Here is a 22,408-nt window from a genome sequence, read left to right on the forward strand (position 1 = left end):
GGGTAACCGTTCACCTCCTGTTCTATTCTAATACTTAAACTCATACATTTCAGATGCAACAAATTAATGCATTTTTAGTGTATTAGTTGTCTAAAAAACATATTTGCCCTTTAAATATTGATTTTATTGTTTTCAGTGCTTCACCGTCAAAGAAATAATCAAGCAGACTTTGTGTTTCCTGTGATATTCTTAGGTTATGTTGTTGCTTATTTTGTCATAACATTAACATTTCAGAGTATTACCTCTGAGTGCCTACTAACCCCATGTGCCCAGAAGTTCTCAACATAGTGTTTTGCAAACACAGCAGGGGTGACAGGTATAACTCAAAGCTACAGACCGCAACGTTCGGGCCTCGTGTTCCAACATAGATCAAGGAGAAAACACTTCCTTACACCACATAAGTTAATGGCGACGCCTTAAAAAGACACTGACAAATCACTTCCTGTATCGCCCCCCTTCCAGAACTCAGAAGCTGTACTGTTCTTGTACGCTGATTATGACAACATAATCCTACATTATGAATATTTTCTCTAAGCAATACAACAAAAGCAAATGTAGTCTGACAGGGGGAAACTGTATTGTCGATCAGAACGTGTTCGCCGTCTGAGGCATCAATGATTGTGGTTTTGTTACGCCCAGGCTGGTTTGAAGGGGTCTGCTTTCAACTAACAAGCTACATTCGGCCAGCTTTGGCTTATGAACTTGAAAACATGTCATTTTTTAAGTTGTTGCCACAGTAACTCCAATGGCCTTATCCTCATACTTCTAGAGCTGCTGTGTCATAGAGATTTATAAGCCGCGTCCAGTGTACTTAACTCAAGAAGCTCTCCAGTCTAAAGATTCATGGGTTAACGAGATGCCATTTAGTAAACGTTTGTATTGGAAATCAGGATTTTATTAGTGTGTTTACTGATATATGGATAATATAGAAAGAATATTACATTAATATGTAGAAAAAGAGCGTTAGCTGCAATAATGAATGCTTTGTCAGACTATGGACGCCCAAAAAGTAATGTTTTATTTTATGATTTTAACCAGTCACTTTAATTGCATTGGTTACTATAGTAAGATAGCTTCTCATAAATTGACTTTTGGACTCAAGATGAGACAAACTGGAGGAATTGCATCTACTGGATGGCTTCAGAAGAAGAAAATGATTTAAGTTCATTTAGGTGTAATTAAATCACAGCTTGTCAAGACACACTGCTGTGACAAGCATTTCTTTTACTTAACTTTATTTATTTATTTATTTATTAGTATTATTATGTATTTTCAGTAAATACATTTGAGTCTTTTTTGTTTTGTTATTCACAAATATTGGTTTTCACACTAATTCAAACAAAAGTAACCGTCTTCTTCTTCTTAGGCCTTTCTATTCCTTTCGGGACATATAGGCCGTTGATGAATCGCTTCCACCCTCGCCTGTCTTGGGCCATCTTCTCCAGCTGCTGCCACGTCAGTAGCTCCTTCTTGAACTCTTGCTCTGTGCTTCTTCTCCAGGTGTTCTTAGGACGACCTCTCCCCCGTTTGCCCTGTGGGTTCCATGTCGGTGCATGTTTGGTTATTGCTGTGTTGTTTGTTCTCAAAAGTAACTGTACGTGATAGGAACGCTGTTAACGAGTAAACAAAATCAAGACACTTTACTTTATCTGTACAGTGGAAAGAAGAGCGAGAGAAACTAAGTATTCTTTATTTTTATCTCTTTTTCGTATTTTTATTTATTTATTTATTTTTTTATTCTAGTCTACATTAAATTGTCTTTGATTACTTGTTCTTTTGTTATGTCAGTTTGTTGTTATGGGTCTCAGCTGGTATGTTGCCAAACAACTCAGATGCAACAGAAACAACATTCGTCTTTCAGATACAAAATACAGCTGATCTCAAGATACGTAACCACTACCTCACTACATTACAATCCAACACCAATAGAGAAATAACATTTGGGACAAGAACAGATGGGAAATGTTGGCCATTTGTAGTGCAGCCAAACACTAGGCCAAAAAAGACAGTCTAATATGTATGTTTAGCCTATATCTTCCAACTAGTGTGGGCGGGGGGGAGAGCGCACACTGATAGCTTCTAGTCGCTCTCAGCAGCAGGATCGGCCTTTGGAGAGCGCCGCAGCCCTAAATCCTGATGATTGCGCTACACTAAAGTATGAAGTTGTCGGTTTTGCGGGTCAGGTTCCACTAACAGGTTGGGTGGGTGAGAATAGGCCAATAAAAAAATCACACTAAATACATTATGCAGTCCCCTGCAGACAGCTGGCTGCACAGCATGGGAGCATGTCTGTAGACGTGCAGGTAAAAGACACTTCTGATACACTCTGGTCCTGACGTTGCAATATAAGGGTAATGTTTACAGGGATGCAGTGAGTCGTGACCCCCCCACTTTATGGGTGTAGGAAGTGTTACCTTCCTCTCCTGTAAGACTCTTCCGACTTAGAGTTTTGTGCTTTCTGTGCTTTTCCGTGCCCTTTTAAAAACAAAAAGTACAGATTCCATGGCTAATTCAGAGGATCGCATGCTATTTAATTTTCTGTTAAACAAATTTCTGTTGATGTTATCAAATGAGTTAAGGGGAGACTTTAAAAAAAAAAAAGTTTATAAACGTTTTCCTGTCTTTTGTTGCAAACAACAAAAACCTTCAATCTCCAAACCCCAGGTTTAGCCTGATGTTTCTTGTTTCTTGTTCTCTCGTGTCTACATACCTTAAATAATGTGCATGGGATGGAAATGTGACTTTAGTTGTGGTCTGTTCTTATGGCGGTTGCCACATCGCTTCTTCAGGCCGTGCCCGGCCGGGCTCCATGGCAAGCCCGGCCACCAGGCGCTCGCTGACGGGCCCTCCCTCTGGGCCTGGGTCCAGACGGGGGCCCCGGGCTTGCCAGGTCACTCCCCTTCTTCCTAGATTTTTCATGGGGTCTTTTGAACCATTCTTAGTCTGGCCCCTCACCTGAGACCAAGTTGCCATGGGAAGCCCAACCAGGAGCACAAAGCTCCAGACAACACAGCCCTCAGGGTCATAGGGACACACAAACCTATCCACCGCGGTAAGGTGATGGTTCCCTGACAGGATTTTTTTTTTTTTGGTAGATGGAGGTGACAGAGATGGAGGGGACGGAGATGGAGGAGGGTGGTGATGGAGATGAAGGTCTGGATAGAAGGAGCCCCCCCCCCCCCCTTCTATCCACACCTAGATGAGGAGGGAGGAGGGGTGTCGCCGCCGCACCTTTTTGTCCGGTGAGTCAGGCTAAACAAACCCTCCTCTTCTCCTCCCGTTCTTTCTCCTTCTTTTTCCTTTCCTCCTCGTGCAGTTTGTCCATCATCTTCTGAAGCTCTGTCTGCGTGTCCTTTTTGGAGGAGAAGACTCCTCTTCCAGGGCGTTGCATCGTGTCTGACAGAAGCGGTTACTCTCCACGAGTTCAGCTTCCTTCACCACCAGCTGGGTTGTGGTGTCTTTGAGTTGCTGAGAAAGGTATGCAACCTTTTTTATTTCGTCCTCACACCTCGCCACCATCTCGTCAAAACTTTGTTTGTTTTGACGCTGGGCGGTTTCTATCTTCTCCCCCTCGGTTTGAAGACAGTTTCTCAGCTGTTGGATCTCAGAATCCTTGTTTCTCAGGGTTTCTGAGATCTTCATCGTCTTCTCCCCTTCGGTTTGAAGACGTTTCCTCAGCTGGTAGAGCTCAGACTCCTGCTTCTCCATTGTTCTGTAGCTCCTCTTTGTCTTCTCCTCCTCATTTTGAAGACGTTTCCTCAGCTGGTTGATGTCCGACTCCTGCTTGTTCAGGGTTTCGAAGCTCTTCTTCGGCTTCTCCTGATTGGTTTGAAGAAGTTTCCTCAGCTGGTAAATCTCTGACTCCTGCTTGTGCAGGGTTTCAGAGCTCTTCTTCGTCTTCTCCTCCTCGTTTTGAAGAAGTTTCCTCAGCTTGTTAATGTCACACTCCTGCCTGTTCAGGAGTTCAGGGCTATTCTGTGGCTTCTCTTGCTCGATTTGAAGAAGTTCCTTCAGCTGGCAAATCTCAATGTGAGCCGTGCTAACTGGAAGCAGGTGTTAGGGGCCAGTGCAGTTGCAGTAGTGTGTCTGGTATTTGCATTTCCTCTTCAAAATACAGTTTCCATATTTAAACCACATTGTTTGCATTCTGCAAATATCTCAAATAAGGCAACATAACAATTAAAGCAGGAGTGCAAGAAGAAATTCTACAATTTCTCTGTATTATCACGATCAGAAATATTCATAGTTAAGTTTCCAGTTCTGTTATTTTTCATTCCGACTTCATTCATCAGTCATCATGGATCATGTTCACATTGATCATACTGATGGAAACTGGACTAATTTGATATGTCTCGTCAGTGGCTCTCATTGCATTTTAAAAGCACAGTTTAATTTAATTTGACGTGACTTGAAGGTGACATTTTTTGTGTAGGATAAATGGTTGGAGTCTTCCCTGTTGGTTTACATGTCTATCTGCTGTGCATGTATTTCTTAGTCAAAACACCAGCGCTCTAAGTGATAGATGTCACCTTCACGCCATCGCCTCTGGGGCACTGCACCAACCACCCTGCCCCACTAACAAGCTGCAAAGTGCTGCGGAAGCATCGGGACGAGAGGAGAGAGGGAGGGGAGGGAGCTGCATTTGAGGAAGCGAGGGGGCAGAAACAAACACCTGAGTTCATCAGATGTTTTTCTTAATTCTCCCCACCTGTCTCGCTTGCTAATCAGAACAGCCCTTTGGATCGTCTCCTGCTGAGAAGTTTGTTATAAGATATAGCACCTGTGTTTTTGGCTCTTTCGAGTGTTGTTGCTTCCTTGAAGCAGTAATAGTAGTTATTTCATGGATGAGAGGGAGGGTGATGAAGACGAGCTTGACAACAGGGTATGTTAGCTCATGAATCTCTTGGCTTGGCTCCTGTGCGTGCAACTTTAAAGGTTTCATGCTCAATCTTGATGCAAAATTCACTCTTAAAATAAAAACCATAATGCAGGGCTATTCAATTACAAATTCAGTTGGGCCAAATTTTCAAAACAAGAAATTTAGCTGAGCCAGACATTTTCGGCAGCAAGTAATGACACATTTTGGACCAACACAAGTTAATTAATTGAAAAACACAAACGTTTTATTAACTGTCACATCTGAAAAAGTACATTACAAACTAATAAAAATAAACATCTTTGGTTAAATCTGACCTATGCAAAACTCTGAAAACAAAATAAAAAAACTTTCCTTTTTGAAATAAAATAAATATTTGTCATATCTGACTCATAAGCAAAACACAAGGTACATCGAAAACAATCAATCAATAGGAGGTTTCTTTTTTTTTTTTTTATAAATATTTGGGTCACATATTGAAACAAGCATATTCCCCCTGGGATCAATATACCAAAGTGCATGAATAAAACAGAACTAGGCATATTAAAGATACTTGTAAACAAACCCACAACAAGAAATTACTAAGTAGCCTAACTCACATGAAGACTTTGTTACTCACTTAGTTACTCATCATTATGTTGCTATGTATGCAACAGTTACCATGCTGAGTTCTCAGTGGGAGAAGTGACATCTTTTGTTCTGAATGAGAGCAGTGATTTTGCGCTCATAAGATGTCAGTGCAATCTGAAGGCATTCGTGAAGGGTATACCTGTCAGACAGTGAGCAACGATAGCTGAGTTCATGTGCGAGAAGCTTGATTCACATGTTGAGCCAAACATGCTTAGCACCAAGACTGCTACTCTCTTGACGTTAGGGAACTGATGTGGGTTGACATCGGTCCAAAACCTGGTAGGCCCGTTAGTTCGCAGCTCCTGTGCCACGGTTAAGGATGACCACATGTCCACAAGTTCAACAATGAAGTTCCGGAAGGCTGTGATTTCCTCTCTGAGATCACAGAAACGCTCGAGCGCTTTGCCTTTGGACAGCCACCTAGACGTCGTTGTGCAAAAGCAGGTCGTGGTGCTCAGCAGACATTTCTGACAGCAGCACGCGGATTAAGCGGTGTTGGAGGCTGGATGTGGAGCGGATAAAATGAATTGTCGCCATCACGCTGTCCATTGTTGTCTTGAGCTCCCTGCTTAGTTTTGCGCACAATACCGTCTGATGCACAATGCAGTGTAAGGATGTCATCTGAGGTGCAACAGCGGACCAACATGCAGCCAAACCGTTCACCGTACACCACCTGCACCTGGGTTCATGAGTCTACACCAACTGTGTACACCACCTGCACCTGGGTTCATGAGTCTACACAAACTGTGTACACCACCTGCACCTGGGTTCATGAGTCTACACCAACTGTGTACACCACCTGCACCTGGGTTCATGAGTCTACACCAACTGTGTACACCACCTGCACCTGGGTTCATGAGTCTACACCAACTGTGTACACCACCTGCACCTGGGTTCATGAGTCTACACAAACTGTACACCACCTGCACCTGGGTTCATGAGTCTACACAAACTGTACACCACCTGCACCTGGGTTCATGAGTCTACACCAGGGGTCTCAAACTCAACTAAGCTGTGGGCCGCTGGAGGTAGAGTCTGGGTGAGGCTGGGCCACATCAAGTATTCCACAAAAAAAGGGGGACCAATGTTTGTGGGTGCGGCTTATATTCAGGTGTGCTCAATAGTCCGGAAATTACGGTAGGCTACAAGTGACCAACGTTGCTAATTTGTGTTGTTGTCACGAGCCTGAGCTATGGTAGCTCACAAGTGTTAAAAAATACAAAACGCACAGGGCAACGACTCACGCAGAAAAAGTGAAGAAAAAAACATGCGGGCCACACTAACTCCAAGCTTTCGATTTCAGGTAGGGGGCCGCAAAATATCGTTCCAGAGGCCGCAATTGGCCCACGGGCCGCGAGTTTGAGACCCCTGGTCTACATAAACTGTGTACACCGTTGTGTCATAATGGCCTTGAAGAGGCCTACTGGATTGAGGAGAGACGCTTTGTAGAAGCTTTGGGGGGAAAACCCTGCCAAGTGTGACAGCTGGAAGAGTTCCAAATTATGGGTGGGGATATTTTGACAGTCATTGTTTTTTTGGGAAAATAAGATCCTTATTAGAAAGGATGACGGTGGTAACCTGACATGGGCGTGGAAATCCTGGGTTCAACAGCATATAAACCGAGGAAACACAGCTCTCGGGAGGTTTTTTGCCCTGGGGCAATCCTCGATGTTTGGATCCTGTATTGGCTAATAAACAAATTTTTTTGGGGGGGGGGAATTAAAGACTGGCTGGACTTCTTTTCATCTGGGACTACAATTCTGAGTTTGTTAGACAGTCAGTTTATCTGAAATGGACCTAGAAATAATGTAGTTGAAGGTTTTTCGCTACAACACTGTCTTATCTGTGGACTCATCTACTGCTATAAACATGACATCAGCTTTCTTCAGGTCTTCCAAAAGCGTTTCGAACACATCAGTAGCAAGAAGTTGAACCCTGCGGATATTTGAAGTGTCTGACGGGGGTACGTTTTTAATAGCAGAGGTCACGCTTGTTTTTATTTTGTCACATTGGGGGGTGAGGTCAAAAATGAAATCCTTCTTTGCAAAAATCGACTGATAAAAGGCAGAACAAGAAGACCCCAATGCATCAATTATATTTCCCAAATACAGTTGTAATTCTGTGCATTGACCAGCAGGTGTCACCTTGTTTTTGCAAGAAAAAAAGTGACTTTATTGTCGCTCAGTGTGACGCTGTAGAAGTTTTTCAGCATCCCTGTGCATCACCTTTCAACTCAATTTGAAAAATAACGACATTGACGTAGAGGCACGTTCCTGACAGTTTGTCTATGTGGAGATAAAATCCACATTGTAGGTTTATAAACATACTAGACTGTGTACTGTGTGTATATATAGACCGAGTGTCATATGCTATCAATGGTCAGTCTGTGAGACAACTAGAAGCCCACTGTTGAGTCCTGATGCTGCAACACATCTCAGGGCTGTCCGGCCAAACAGCAGCTATTCATTAGGAGGAGGGGGAGGAGTTATTTAATGCACCCCCCTACAGACACGCGCACACACGCGCACGCACAATATCATCATCATCCGCGCACCCCGTAGGATCAGAAGAATCTGCTCTCGGTTCAACATGGACTCACTGGAGTTTCTGCTCTTCCTCACTGTGGCCGCTTTCACAGTGAAAGGTAGGCAGACGACACGCGCTTTAATTGCCAATTAACTCTATTAACTGTATTAGGAGCTGTGTGTGTGTGTGTGTGTGTGTGTGTGTGTGGGGGGGGGGGTGTCTGTGTGTGTGTGTGTGTGTGTGTGTGTGTGTGTGTGTGTGTGTGTGTGTGTGTGTGTGTGTGTGTGTGTGTGTCTGGATTGATTTGAAAGCCTTAAGTGGAATTTGCCTACCTGTTGTGCTAAACACCGAGTTTTGGTCACATTGTCTTTATTTGATGCTCAAGTTCAGTCAATATAGTGCAGGTGACCTCACTAGAATATGTAATTATTATTGAAAGTATATATTTTTTTTCTCCTGTTTAACCATTTCAGCCCTGCCATTAGCACATGTTGAGTTCACTAGTCTAGGTTGAAGTTACCCAACGTTTTCAGCACTGCAGGAGGCTGGATGTGGGCTAACTGTATAAAAGTACCAGACATTTCCATTTGATGTCGGTGACTTTGGCTTTGTGCTTGTGTTTGATTGGTGTAAATGTGTTTGTTTTACCTACAGTTTCACCTACAGTGATTACAATGCACATTACACACTGTGATTAGTTGTATGGACTCATAGTGCTGAACTTCCTGCAGCTTCCACTGATGCTCGGTGAGGTTTCTCATAATGAACTTCGAGGGAGATGCAAACTCTTGATAGAAAAGAGGAACAGTAACATGGCATTCATCTGTGTTTGTTTTCCTGCACCCGGGGGCAAACGATTTAAAGTAGCTGATCATAATTTGATGCTTTGGCAACATTGTTCTTGAAACTTTGAGAGAGAGAGAGAGAGAGAGAGAGAGAGACACACACACACACACACACACACACACACACACACACACACACACACACAGACTGAGAGACAGCTCGAAAACACCAGAAATGTCCCACTAAGTTCAACATTCAAAGACCTTCACTATCGTGGTTAGTGGAACAAAGGTGTCTTTATGGAAAGCAGAGTCACACTGTTCTTGTTGTGTTGCAACACGTCTGACCATCGGGGTCCGTCTGGACGACCCCGAGTCACAAGTTCACAAGTCACCCAAAGCACATCTGAAAAAACAGAAAGATCTGAATAACCCTGTTCTCTAAGTGGCAATTACAGTCATACTGTGTCTCGTCGGTTTTTGAATGTTTTGATTGAGGCGGTTCATTTAACGGTGATCAGTGGCTCAGACTCTTCAGTGTGCACTTTACTCTAGTTAATTGAGGTTTTCCCCCCGAGAGTGAAGCGCTGCGAGGCAGACGGAGAGACGGCGTGTCAGCGTGTGCACGTACATGCCTGGGTACTTCAAGCCCTTGTCCATCACTCTGACATTATTAAGGCTGTTCAATTTGATTAAGACGTAGAAAGGCTTCGCTTCTCTTCTTTTCATGGCTCCCAGCTGACTTATTCAGCAACTTATTGGCAAAATATCAGCCTGCATGTTCCTGATGGCCTCAAATGCACTGGGATGTGTTGAAGAACACAATAAAACACGTTGATGTCAACACAATGTGTAATTTGATTATGGAGGGGGAGGGGGGGGGGGGGGGGGGTCTGCTGCAGGGGATGGAGATGGACAAAGACCAGCTTTCAGCTCTTTTTTTGTTTTTATGAGAACCAGATGCAACAGAGAGCAGAGAAATGTGGGAGACGCCTACAGACAACAATATTTCTGCCGCATCGGGATAATACTTCTCACAGGTGGTTTGGGGTAATTGGGCTGTGACTATTAGTGGAGTGAGTAAAAGCTGCCAATAACTCAAGAGGGGATACGGGAGTGTGTTAAAATGTGAGACAGGTCTTGATTTCAGGGAGCACAGTGAGATGAATCAGGTCTATCTTACGTTTGTACACCCGCTCTGGATTTTCTCTTTCTCTCTTTTTTTCCAAACACACTGTTTTTCACTCTTGCTTGAAAAATAAATAAATGATATTGTCAGACACTGAGCTGAAAGTAGTCTCAGACAGTCGTTAAGTTCAGTTTATTGTTGAAAAAAAGGGAAATTGGCAATGAGATTGAAAAAGGAATTGGCAATAGATCGATTTTTGGTATCTTTTTTTTTTCTTCTGAATTGACTATGAAAGTATATTTACTGTCCAGGATTGTCTGTCGTCTGTAGTTTCTCTTCAGGGGGAAGATCAGCGTCGACTCTACAGTGACCTGATGATGGACTACAACCCGCTGGTGCGACCGGTCTCCAACGACTCTCAGGTCCTCACCGTCAGCCTCGGCATTAGCCTCATGCAGATCATAGATTTGGTAATATTCCAAAATGTTCCAGTCAAAACTAGCAGTTATTGATATGTTTTGGATAATTGACGTGTCTTTCAGTCATAAACCCAAAGTTGCCAGTGCCTAATAGTCAAGAGGTGAAGCTACTGCAACACATGTTGTTTTGAGAAGCATAATTCTTCCGTTATAAAACCTAAACTGAGACGGTGACTATGAAAAATACCCGACTGATAATCTTACCAAATACCTCTTTTTCATTTTGTAACAGGATGAGAAGAACCAGGTTTTGACAACCAACATTTGGCTACATATGGTAAGACTTCCCCTGCACAACCGTCTGGTTCCTTTTTGAAGACATACTACATTTGATGATATATATTTTTAGATATCTAATTGACCTGTTTGTGGTCACGAGATACCAGGTTTATCTGAGCATGGACTGCGAGAGACAGGTGTTTTTTGGGGAGTTATGGTCCATGGGAATGTGATGGCTCCAAAAAGTGAGGTGCTAAAATTATAAAAAAATTATATATATATATATATAATATATTGATAAGTTTAGAGGTGCTAGGTGGTTTATGTTGCATCTCCTCCCAATAAATGTGCAGTTATTGTCTTGCAGTCTTGTTGATCACATCTAGTAGAACCCAGTCTCCTTCCTTCCACCTTCCACGGGGGGCAACAGGCCCCTTCCCCCTCCCTGCAGCGAGCTGAAGCGTGTATGGGCATGTTTTATCGTGGCCCGTCCATCGTGTGACACCAGCTCCCTGCCGGTGCTCCCCCTGCCCCGTCAGCAGGCTGCATCGAGGCTCGCCGGCCTGTTTTTAATCCCAGCTGCAGCCGCCTCACTCAATGGCTCTCTCCCTCTCCACACCCTGCACGATCGACCCCAGCTCTCAAACACATCACTCAGCAGGCAATCTACCGTCTCGATCGCCAGTCTGGCGTATGTTTGATTGCATTGCACGTGAAGCATTTAGAGCACGTTGCCATAATTGACTGGCTATAGTTTTCATTTTTAGACGATGGCTCACGATGAAGCAGTGAGGTCGTTTCTTCAGGTCTCCAGATGGCGAAGTGTCCGTTGCTGTCTGATGTTGCTGCTACTAATACACCAAAGAGTTTGAACTGAATGCCACAAAAGACACACTATTACTATAAATCCAAGGTTTTCCAACAAGGCTTGCCAAACATACAGGTTTAAAATACATGTTAAAGGAACAGGATGTTTGCAGAGCAATGGCGGCTGGTCGCCCCCCCACTGCACCCATGAAGAAGAATCAGGAGCCCTTCATTGCATAAAACATTTTTTAAATGACTTGAATTGCCGAGTATATTAAATACATAATGTGTCTGCCTCCCACAGCACTGGGATGACTGTTACCTGCCGTGGAACACATCAGAGTATCCAGGTGTGACCAGTGTGAGGTTTCCTGCCCATCTCATTTGGAAGCCAGACATTCTGCTGTATAACAGGTAGGCGTTGTGAGGACCGCTCCCATGGGTGCTGCACTCTCATTGGGTATGCATGGTGTTTAAAAAAAAACAAGATTGTTAGAATGGCACCGACTGTGACACGTTAGACAAAGTGATTGTTCTGAAACACACAGGAGTCATTTCAGGATCATTTCTAATAGATTCATTCTTTAGTGGCGTGTACAGTTGATTTAAGGGAATTTGTACCATTCAAACAAAATATACCAGTCATGCACAATAAAAATCATCTTACAAAAAAGAAATAAACTTTCCCCTTGAACGTCTCTGTCTTTTTAAGGACCCCCTTGCATTAAATATGTCTCTTATATATTTATGGCTCTAACTTTCTGTGCTACGAAGTTCTTCTTTCTGCTCTAAGGTGACAAAATACAAAGGTACAAAAATAGAGAAGCTCAGGATGAGAAAATAAAAAGGTTATTGCTTTGATCCATTTCATCAATTTAAAGGTCAAACTTTAATTTCTTTTTTTAAAAGATGTGCTTACATATTATCGGTCCAACCAATGCATGTAGATATTCTTCTAAATCATAGCTTAGTTGAAAATGAAAACCCTTTCTTTTATGTCTAATCTACAAAATTAGTATTTATGTATTTCGGTTTTAAGAAGAGAGGGCATATTTCCTTCAAAATAAATCCCAAATGAGCTCACCAGAACCTAAAAGCTGTCAGAATTTGCTGAAATATTCAGGCTTGTTGTCGATTCAGGAGGTCTGCAACGCACCAGACTATGTTGTCTTATAGGTATTATTCAGAATATCCTGCAGAGAGACACACAAGTAGAGAATGAAAGATAAATAGTGGAAGATCAATATGCATGAAGGGAATGCACGTGTTAATATTTTAAGGACAATCACAAATGTTACTTTGGCTTTGAAGCTGGTTTTCAGACAGAACCGTTACACTTCAAGGTTAGAGGCGTTCTGTAGTTTAAATATATTCAGTCAAGTCAAGGTGAGTGCTTTGGAGCAATAAATCATAGAGACAAATGAATAAACTTAAAAACTAAACTAAAAAAAGATGGGAGAAAGGGCATTTTGTTATATGCCTCTAATGGAAAATTCTATACAGATCACCATTAATCAGCGTTTGAAAGATCTGAACAAATCAAATTAGAGGTACTCGGCTCTCCCATCGACTAATGACGGGGAAAAGCATCCTACTTCGTTTGTCCTTGTCCCTCTCAGGAGAGCCTTCATTTGAGACTCTTCGAATTAGCTGCAAATGGATGTTTTTTTTTCTCCTTCCATTTCAACTTCAGCTCAAGCTCTGGGGAGTTTAGAGGCAGTGGATTGTGGGTAGAAGAGGAGAATGAGGGTAACCACTGAAGAACCATCTCCGGGGAAATTTTTTGAATCACTCGGTACTTCTCGTGTGCTGTTTGCCTGCTTTTTATAGAGTCCAGGTGGAAAGAAACATAACTTTTTTGGGGGGAAAACCATAAAAACTTGATGCAATTGTACAGTTTTTTCAGAAAATGGAGCCAATCCAAAAATGCCTCGTAGATGCAAATGCAGAAAGAGTGCCATCTCGGCATCTCGCCATATACGCTGTACATAAGTGAGCACCCTTCACCCACATCTGGGCGACCACAGAGAACAGTGAAGCGCTCCCATGAAGGGAATGACCTCTCAAATGCTTTGTGGAGACTTTGGCAGAGCCATGCAACCCATCTAGTATTTGGACCTCACTCTCCGGGGTGCTGCTCATACTTGTTCTTTTCTAGGCAACTAAACAGAACAGCCTTGTTTCTCAAGCGTAGTCCACCACGATGGAGAGTGACTGAGGGTTTGGCCTGATTATCATGTTTCACGGCTCCCTCAAAGGCTCCGAAAAGTATTCCAGCAGCCAACCGAACATCAATCAGGCTGGTCTTGAGTTTTCCACAAAGAAAGGAAGAGGGGTGAAGCCAAGCCCCTTCAGACTTAAGGACGCACGAGTGCACCTCCTTAAAAAGAGCTGCGACGGTCTGAGGGCCTGTGACTGAAAGGGCATTCGTTTGGATTTTGCAACAGAATATTATTAACCATCATTTCTAAAGTATCAGATTGTTTATGCTGCATCCTTATAATTAAAAGAGGTTCTTCACCGTATGAATTTATTAAGATGTTTTCCAGAAGCTGTTGTTTGTTTGCAGATATCTCTGCAGTAAATACTGATGTAGCTCCATGTTGTCCACAGCGCTGATGAGAGATTTGATGCTACTTACCGCACCAACATCTTGGTCAATTCTTCTGGCACCTGTTATTACTTACCTCCAGGTAAGACAAACAGATGTTTACAGATGGTGAGTCGTTGCTCCCTTTCTCCTGCTATGTTTGTTTTTAAACACATAAAAATAGTCACAGATGATACTTGTTTTGGAAAGCACCTGATATTCAAAGTAGTAAATAGGTCTGGAGCACATAGTTATAGTTGGAGCAAAAAAAGTGGTAAGAAATCAAAAAAGTCCTTAATGAATTGTGGTACTGCTCATATACTCTATTATACTTATACATAATGAGAGTAATTAAACATAAAGCAGCTATTTACACCAAGGATGTGTTTGCAATGGAATGTAATTATGTTAAAGTCCAACTGAAATTACATTTCTTTTCCCCTGTAAATGTTCTGTTCTTTGTATTTTCATTTAATCTTTGATTTCATGATGATGCCCCGAGATGGATTTATGCTTTGAACATAATTGACTATAGGCCTGAGCAGTCAACGCAGGCCGCGTCCTTTGAAGACCAAGAGGGTCTCCGAAATGAGACGGTCTGGACTACAGAGGATTTCTTGTTTAGGTTTAGTTATCCCGTCGCCTAGCAACCGGCTGAAAGAAAGAGCATAGAATAGGTAACTATTCCTCTGAATCCGGGAGAAGAGGGGCCAAATATCTTCTTCACTACGGGACAACGTCGCCACATTGTCTTTAAATGCAGCCTCCGAAAGATGCTGCGATTGGGAAACAGTTGATTGACATGAGTCACTGCACCTTATTATGGGCTGTAGCTTTGTGCTCCAGATGTTGTCTCATTGTTGAGGTAACAGTTTCTAGCTTTGCGTTGGCTGCTTTCTGTACAGCAAAGGTTGGCCACAGACTTTAAGCATCATGCTGTATTTTCTTGGGGGGATTTCCAGAGGGGTTAGCGAAGGGAAAAAAGCTGCTGCTGCTGAGTTTTCACAGATGAGAGCTTTACATAAACTCCCTGAAACTCCCAGCTTATTAGTCTTACATCAAAAATATGCTTTAATAACACTTCAATTCAGGCAGTGTGAGCTAAAGAAATACTTCCACATTTTAGGGACTCTATGAATTTGCTTTCTTGCTGTACAAAAACAACAAGATCATGGTAATTAATGAGCGCTATGCTTTCTTATACTAACTTTATATTTGTCAAGTCTTCTCATCTAAAAGCCAATGAATGTATTTCCCTGAATGTTTGGACTGTCATGCTGTAATACCTTTATGTGTTTATGTCTAATGCTCCATAAACCTCATCGACCATCACTGTCACACTGAAGCCTTCATGCACTCTTCATGAACCGGCCCCTTCTGACCTGCAGACTGTGCAGTCTTAAAGGACCAATTCTGTGAAACCACTAACCCATCTGTATCCACACACACACACACACACACACACACACACACACACACACACACACACACACACACACACACACACACACACACACACACACACACACAGTAACACATTGGAACAGAAGTCCTTCCTGTCACAGCTGGTAATTATTCTCCCTGGCAGCCTCTTCTTCCCCCCCTATCTTTTCTCTCCTCTCTTATCACACTCGAGCGCTGGCCTGCCTCGCCTCGGCATCTTAATCAATACGGGCGTAAATAGCTCCATCATTGAATTTCTTCTCGATTGATTGCCTCTGTCACGAGCAAATTGCCTCTCAACATTGTTCCAAATGAACCCTCATTGAATGCAGTCTTGGCTCAGAACACTCCTGAGCTCCACGCGGCCGCGTTAAACCAGCAGAACTGTATGCAGATGTGACCTCGATGGCCGTTTGCAAATCGTTTCACTCGTCTTTGTCGCCGAGATTCATTTCAATAAATAGCGTTCGTTCTATTTTTTTTTTCTGCTCCCCATCTCTATTCATTCCCCTGTTGAATTTTATCATCTTCGCTGCACCGAGAGAGTTGTTTTCCATCGACGTCTCATATCTTTCTTCAATGTGGATAGAAATGAGTTCGGCGTCTACCTCTCCTGAACGATTACCGGCCACTTTGGTGTCATTGTCATATTGGATTTTGTTGCTCTCGCTAAGAAAGATAGACTCCATATCTGGTCGGGAGTAAAAACCTCTCTTGCTGTCTCTCTCTGTGTTGTGTCATTTCCTTTTTCTATCAACCTCGGCTTCCTATATTCCACTCTCTATCAGAGCTCTGAATAACAGCTCTTCAGTATACATCTGCAGGTAACATGTTTCTCCACCACGACAGGGATCTTCAAGAGCACCTGCCACATCGATGTGCGCTGGTTCCCCTTTGATGTGCAGAGGTGCGACCTGAAGTTTGGCTCCTGGACGTACGGGGGCTGGTCTCTGGACCTGAAGATGCGCGAGGTCGACATCACCAGCTACATCCCCAACGGAGAGTGGGATCTCATTGGTGAGTGGGAACAGGTGGCCTGTGAAGTGGAGCAGTGGGATATGATATCCACAATTCAGAAATGGAGATTTCACCGTGTCTTTTCCCTCCGTTTCTGCCGAAGTGGACCATGTTGTGTTTCTGTCTCACAGAGGTTCCAGGGAGGAAGAACGATCGAACCTACGAGTGCTGCGAGGAGCCGTACCCCGACATCACGTTCACCTTGGTGATGCGGAGACGGACCCTCTACTACGGCCTCAACCTGCTCATCCCATGCATGCTCATCTCCACTCTGGCCCTGCTCGTCTTCCTTCTGCCTGCTGCTTCAGGAGAGAAGATCTCACTGGGTTAGGACCACACACACACACACACACACACACACACACACACACACACACACACACACACACACAGGAAAAATAAACTGTGAATTTTGTGAGTGGTAGCCTCATGTGAAGGTCTATCCTGTCTTTTTAGGTCCATAGTTTCAGGATTTAACCTGTTTCGATTCGCTTCAAGCTCCAACCAGCTGAGCTGAAAGCAAAGCTTGCTGGTTGTTGCTTGATGCACGGCCTACTTTTCCCATCATGCAGTGCTGGACTGAGTATGTGTGATAAGTTTGATGATTTGTGCTACAAGATGCAAATGCTATCAGGGCCCGAGCACCGACAATGGTAGACACATCAGGGGCAGCTGTGGCTCAGAGGTAGTCGTCCTCTGATCGCGGGGGTTCAATCCCCGACTCCTCCAGTCCGCATGCCAAAGTGTCCTTTAACGCAGGTCGAAAGAATACAGCTGAAAACTGTATGATGATCAAAAGCAAATTCAATCTTTTACAGCCCAAGTGGTTTTTACCCGGCGCCCAACCTTTCTATTATTCTCCCAATGTTCTCCATCTACAGTTAATTTGTATCTCAACCCATTTGTCTCCTGGGTAATCAGCCATAATGTGAAAAACAATATTTTTTTCATTAATCCACTTCCTCTGTGGCCTTGTGAAGTAATCTGGTAATCAGCACTGACTTCACTCTCAGTGGGCCGAGAAAATTGTTTAATCTTATCTTTATTGTCACAGTTGACTTTAATGTTTGAGCCCATTTCATGCATAAATTACAGTATCTGCAGTTGGGTGGTGGTGGCGTGTGTGTGTGTGTGTGTGTGTGTGTGTGTGTGTGTGTGTGTGTGTGTGTGTGTGTGTGTGTGTGTGTGTGTGTGTGTGTGTGTTCTGTATGTGGGTGGGGCCAGTAGGGAGCTTTATTTATGCAGTTTGTGTCGTCTTAAAATCATGAGTGTTCCCGTCTGCATGTCCTGCTTGATTCCTTCATTCAGCAAACTGTCCTTGAGAGCCAGATGTGTGTGTGTGTGTGTGTGTGTGTGTGTGTGTGTGTGTGTGTGTGTGTGTGTGTGTGTGTGTGTGTGTGTGTGTGTGTGTGTGTGTGTGTGTGTGTGTGTGTGTGTGTGTGTGTGTGTGTGTGTGTGTGTGTGTGTGTGTGTGTGCGTGCGTGTGCGTGTGTGTGTGTAGGCATGCATCAGAAGCATGAAGTCAGTATATCAACGCAGCCACACATTAACATTATGATAATGAGAAGAGTGTTTTCACGGCAGCGTTCCAATAAAACTTTCTTACGACCCAGTTTGTAAAAATGCCCAAATGGATCAACTCGAAACAAAACGTACATATTTTAGAAGCACATGATCCTGGCAAAACCTTTTTTTTCTCCACATGTTAACTCAGACTTGTGGATCACCACATTTTTCTTTCTCATTTGCCTCTCAGAGCTTCCGTACCGAAATATCATTCACTTAAAAATACAGAATTACATTTATTTCAATCTCGTAGCCGTTTAAAACAACTCAGGTGCTGCTCCTTGGTCCACGTATACAAGAATACATAAGAAACTGAAGCTGAGGTGTCAGATGAACATCAGCCTGCCTGCAGGTTAATTACGATGTGCCTCTTAATCCCGCTGAGAAGTTCAGACTTCTAGTGAGACGGCCAACGAGCCGTGGCTCAGCGATGACAGCTCATTAGTGAAAACTCTGCTCCCAGGTGTCTTTCTGCGTTCTCAGGCGATGTGGTCAGTAAACCGGGACAGTTTAAGCTTCAACAGTTCACACACAATTCACATTTTGGCTACATTGCAGTACGGCATAGTGACATTTGAAAAGGAGCATCAGAATATAAGGCGTCGCAAATGTGTGGAATGGATTGATGGACAGAAAATAACTGATTACAGTGCAACTGGAGATAAAAAAAAATCTCAGAATAGCACATTTAATCTTTTGCATAGTTTTACTAAATCCTTTTTATGGATATGGAAGTGTGTTTAATTGCATAGGACATGGAATTTCTGCAGCCTTGTGGCAGATTTCACCATCCGAGGGTCTCTGTCACGACTGTGTGGTTTCACTACTTTGCTCTTAAAAGTGTTTGTTGTGCTTCATGAGCTTTGCTCTCCTTCCCCAGGCATCACAGTGCTGCTCTCCCTGACTGTCTTCATGCTGCTGGTTGCAGAGATTATGCCCGCCACATCGGACTCGGTGCCTGTAATAGGTAAGCGCCGGGCTGAAGTTGAAAGCGGTCGCTATGGGTGTCGACAACAATCATTGGGAAGAGAGACGGGTGAAAATGTGTGTAGTCTTTTTTTCATCACGGCTTCTCTAATATTCTAGTTCAACCAACTTTAAGCAGCCATCCTATATTTGAGATATGAGTCACCGTATTTGAAATGGTGGAATCTTGAGGCAAGAAGGGAGTTTTTCTCTTAGACTTCCTTATACTGAGACCTTCTTTACTTTATGTTTTCTCCTCGTTATGATGCCTGCACCTGTCTTACTCTCTGCTCTGTCTCCTTTTCCACCCAGCTCAGTACTTTGCCACCACCATGGTCATTGTCGGTCTCTCAGTAATTGCTACAGTTCTGGTGTTGCAGTATCACCACCACGACCCCGATGGAAGCAAGATGCCGAAGTGGGTGAGTGTCGTTTCATATTACGCCATTATCTGATAAACTTTCATCCCATTAGCACCACTTAAGTCATTTCCGTCAAGCAACACCTCCGGAAATACGTCATGGTCAAATGTCAGCATGCTTCTTTTTTCTTTTATTAGGTTATAGTTCATTTTAAATGCTTCAAATTGGTTCATTAAGATGCATTTGCTTGTAAGAACGCATCTTAACAGGCAGAAATGGGCTGAGAGGTTCTCAGCTGTTCAGATGCCAGTTATGTTAATTACACTGTTGCCTATAAAGTTTGGATATTTTGTTTTCAGTCACAATCCTCTGTTTATTCCTATTTAAATGCATCAGTAATCACTTTTTGACCAGGTGCAACGATTACATTATGTGTGACAATTACCCATTTGTTTGGCGCTATGGGAGACAAGACATTTGCAAATTATTCCACCTTTAAATAATTTCCCAGTGTGGGATTAATAAAGTAATTCCATTCTATTCTATTCTATTCTGGGCAACCCTGTAAAAAACTGCACACAAATATTCACCAGGAGGCTGATGTGTTTCTATAGATATCTTTCTTACAAAGTGAGGTCTCCTGATATGATAACATAATAAAAAAGGTTGAGGTTGGAGTGCATACTTGGAATGTACTATATATTTGTGATATTTAATGGAAACTTGTATTCTTCTGGGTCCACATTATAATGAGTTTTTCATTGTGATTTAAGAACACAGGGAGGCTGAAAGTTAGGGCAACTGTGTGAAATATTGAGCTGGTTTGGCTTCTGTGAAAGTGAATATTCTTGAGGTAAAAAATCTGACGTACAGGATGAAGCTGTTTCCCTCTGTTTGATCCCACAGACCCGTATGATCCTGCTGAACTGGTGCGCCTGGTTCCTGCGCATGAAGCGCCCGGGTGAGAGTCGGGTGTCTTCGGCCTGTCACAACAAGGCTCCGCGGGGCAGCCTGGATCTCAACGCCGGCGCCTCGGCCGGCCAATCCACCAACGGCAACGTGCTTTACGTCGGCATCCACAGCCTGGAGAGCATCCACTTGTCCCCGGCTGCCACCTCGCCGGACGCCGGCGTCCTGTGTGGACGGCTGGCTGGACGAGGCGGTGAGGATGAGATGCTCCTCCCCGCTGGTCAGAGCTCTTCGGCGGGCAGCATGGAACCCGAGCTGGCCAAGATCCTGGATGAGGTGCGCTTCATCGCCAAACGCTTCCGTGACCAAGACGCGGACGAGTCGGTGTGCAACGAGTGGAAGTTTGCTGCGTCTGTCATCGACAGGCTTTGCCTCATTGCTTTCTCCCTCGTCACCGTCCTCTGCACCATCGGGATCCTCATGTCGGCGCCCAACTTCGTGGAGTCCATTTCTCGAGACTTCTTCACTTAAGGACTTTATCAGGAGGGGAAACAGGCTTTTACCAATCTCTCCAACAGAGAGTCACCATGTCTGACTTGTATACCACCAAATATGTAACCATACTTAAAGCTAAGTCACATTTGGGACTTCAGGCAAAATGTATGTAACACATAAATAGTTTTACGCGTCACATGATGTTGGTGAAAAAATACCAGCTCTTGCCTTTTATATGGTACTAATATTAAAGGAAAACCCCTACAATTGTATCCTCTTATACTTTTTTAAAATGATGCTACACAGCATTGTTGAAGTTGTGTAATTTGCTAACATACATTGGATGTGTGATGTCACATGTGGAATATTATTATTAATTACAACACATTTATTCTCACTAGAATCTACACAACATAACAGCTACAGTATGTTGTATTGACATGTATTTGTTGCATCATATGAATACTAATCCATCCAAAATCGCTTGGTAATGTTGTTGGTTGCCTTTATATAAATACTAATCATTTGTCATAAGCAAGACCATGTCCTTCTTTGGTCTTACTTCTTGCTTTGACTATAACATCTTATGATGATGATAACGTCGTCTGCTTTTCATGATGTTTTCGATGTACTGTGACATTTCATAAATAAATGTATTTTTTCTATTTGAAAATGAGGACAGTGTTTCTTGTTTGAGTGACTCTGCAGTCCAATTGTTGAGTGCATGCCAAATAACAACAACAACATCGCAGGTGCAATTTCATCCTAAGAACCTGCGTTGCCTGTCATGCCCCCCCCCCCCCCCCCCCTTCTCCTCCCACCATCTGTACTTTGTCAAATAAAGGAGAAAATGCCAAAGAAATCCTCTTTAAACATGTTTCCCTGCTCTCTGCTTTGTATGCCTATATTGGACTTCAAATGATAACCTTGACCGACTGATATGACAGGTATATAAAACATGAAAGTAGCCCAAAACAGCATTGTGTGGCGGATGATGAGTCATCGGGTTGACCACATCTAATCTTGTATGGTTGAATGGAAAATATGCACAGGAAAAGAAAGTCAATTTTTAAGTGGATAAGAGTGCACAGCACTTTCCCCATTCGATAAAAAGCTGGGGGGCTGCAGTCGATCCCAGCTGACCTTATAATAATATATCAAGATTTATTAGTTCATTTATATTTTGTATTAACAAGTATTAACAATTGTAAGTTAGTCTAGCAGTAAATGGAAAATAATCAAGCTCAAACCCAGCAACTTGTTTCGAAGCCTTTTCACTTACTTTGTAGAAAATACCGCGTCATTACGCAGGAAGTTATCTGGTTCTCTGTAAACGCCATAGACTGTGGTGGACGTAGTCATCATGACGTCACCCATTGGTTTGTGGACGACGGTTTTAAAGCCTCAAATTCAGCTTTTTCTGTTGCCATCTTGGGTTATGGCCGTCGCCAACTTGAATTTTTTGGCAACCAGTGAACGGAAGTGACCATATTTGGACTGCAGAGGTAAACATGAAACTTTACTCAACTCAACTTTATTTATAAAGCACTTTAAAAACAATAGCAGCTGAAACAAAGTGCTGTACATTAATCATAAAAAATATACATAA

The 22,408-nt window shown here is 43.1% G+C and overlaps 1 protein-coding gene across 1 annotated transcript; it reads left to right on the forward strand.

The window, feature by feature from the left end:
- The first annotated feature begins 8,071 nt into the window (after nt 1-8,071).
- LOC311016612 (neuronal acetylcholine receptor subunit alpha-7-like) lies at nt 8,072-21,400 on the forward strand. The gene is made up of 10 exons (XM_084014423.1): nt 8,072-8,150; nt 10,277-10,416; nt 10,658-10,702; nt 11,756-11,865; nt 14,065-14,144; nt 16,334-16,501; nt 16,633-16,827; nt 18,948-19,034; nt 19,346-19,455; nt 20,302-21,400. Exons 1-10 carry the CDS (start codon nt 8,096-8,098, stop codon nt 20,833-20,835), a joined length of 1,524 nt encoding a protein of 507 aa, XP_083870549.1. The 5' UTR covers nt 8,072-8,095; the 3' UTR covers nt 20,836-21,400.
- The last annotated feature ends 1,008 nt before the right edge of the window (nt 21,401-22,408 follow it).

Source organism: Eutrigla gurnardus (assembly GCF_963514095.1).
Source record: "Eutrigla gurnardus genome assembly, chromosome: 1".
Lineage (NCBI taxonomy): Eukaryota > Metazoa > Chordata > Actinopteri > Perciformes > Triglidae > Eutrigla > Eutrigla gurnardus.

What these genes read in the sequence shown, in the direction of transcription:
- LOC311016612 (XM_084014423.1), top strand. Translation starts at nt 8,096, where the DNA reads ATGGACTCACTGGAGTTTCTGCTCTTCCTCACTGTGGCCGCTTTCACA. An exon ending in CCAACATTTGGCTACATATG is followed by an intron (nt 10,703 to 11,755) that starts GTAAGACTTCCC and finishes TGCCTCCCACAG; the next exon opens with CACTGGGATGACTGTTACCT. An exon ending in GGACTCGGTGCCTGTAATAG is followed by an intron (nt 19,035 to 19,345) that starts GTAAGCGCCGGG and finishes TTTTCCACCCAG; the next exon opens with CTCAGTACTTTGCCACCACC.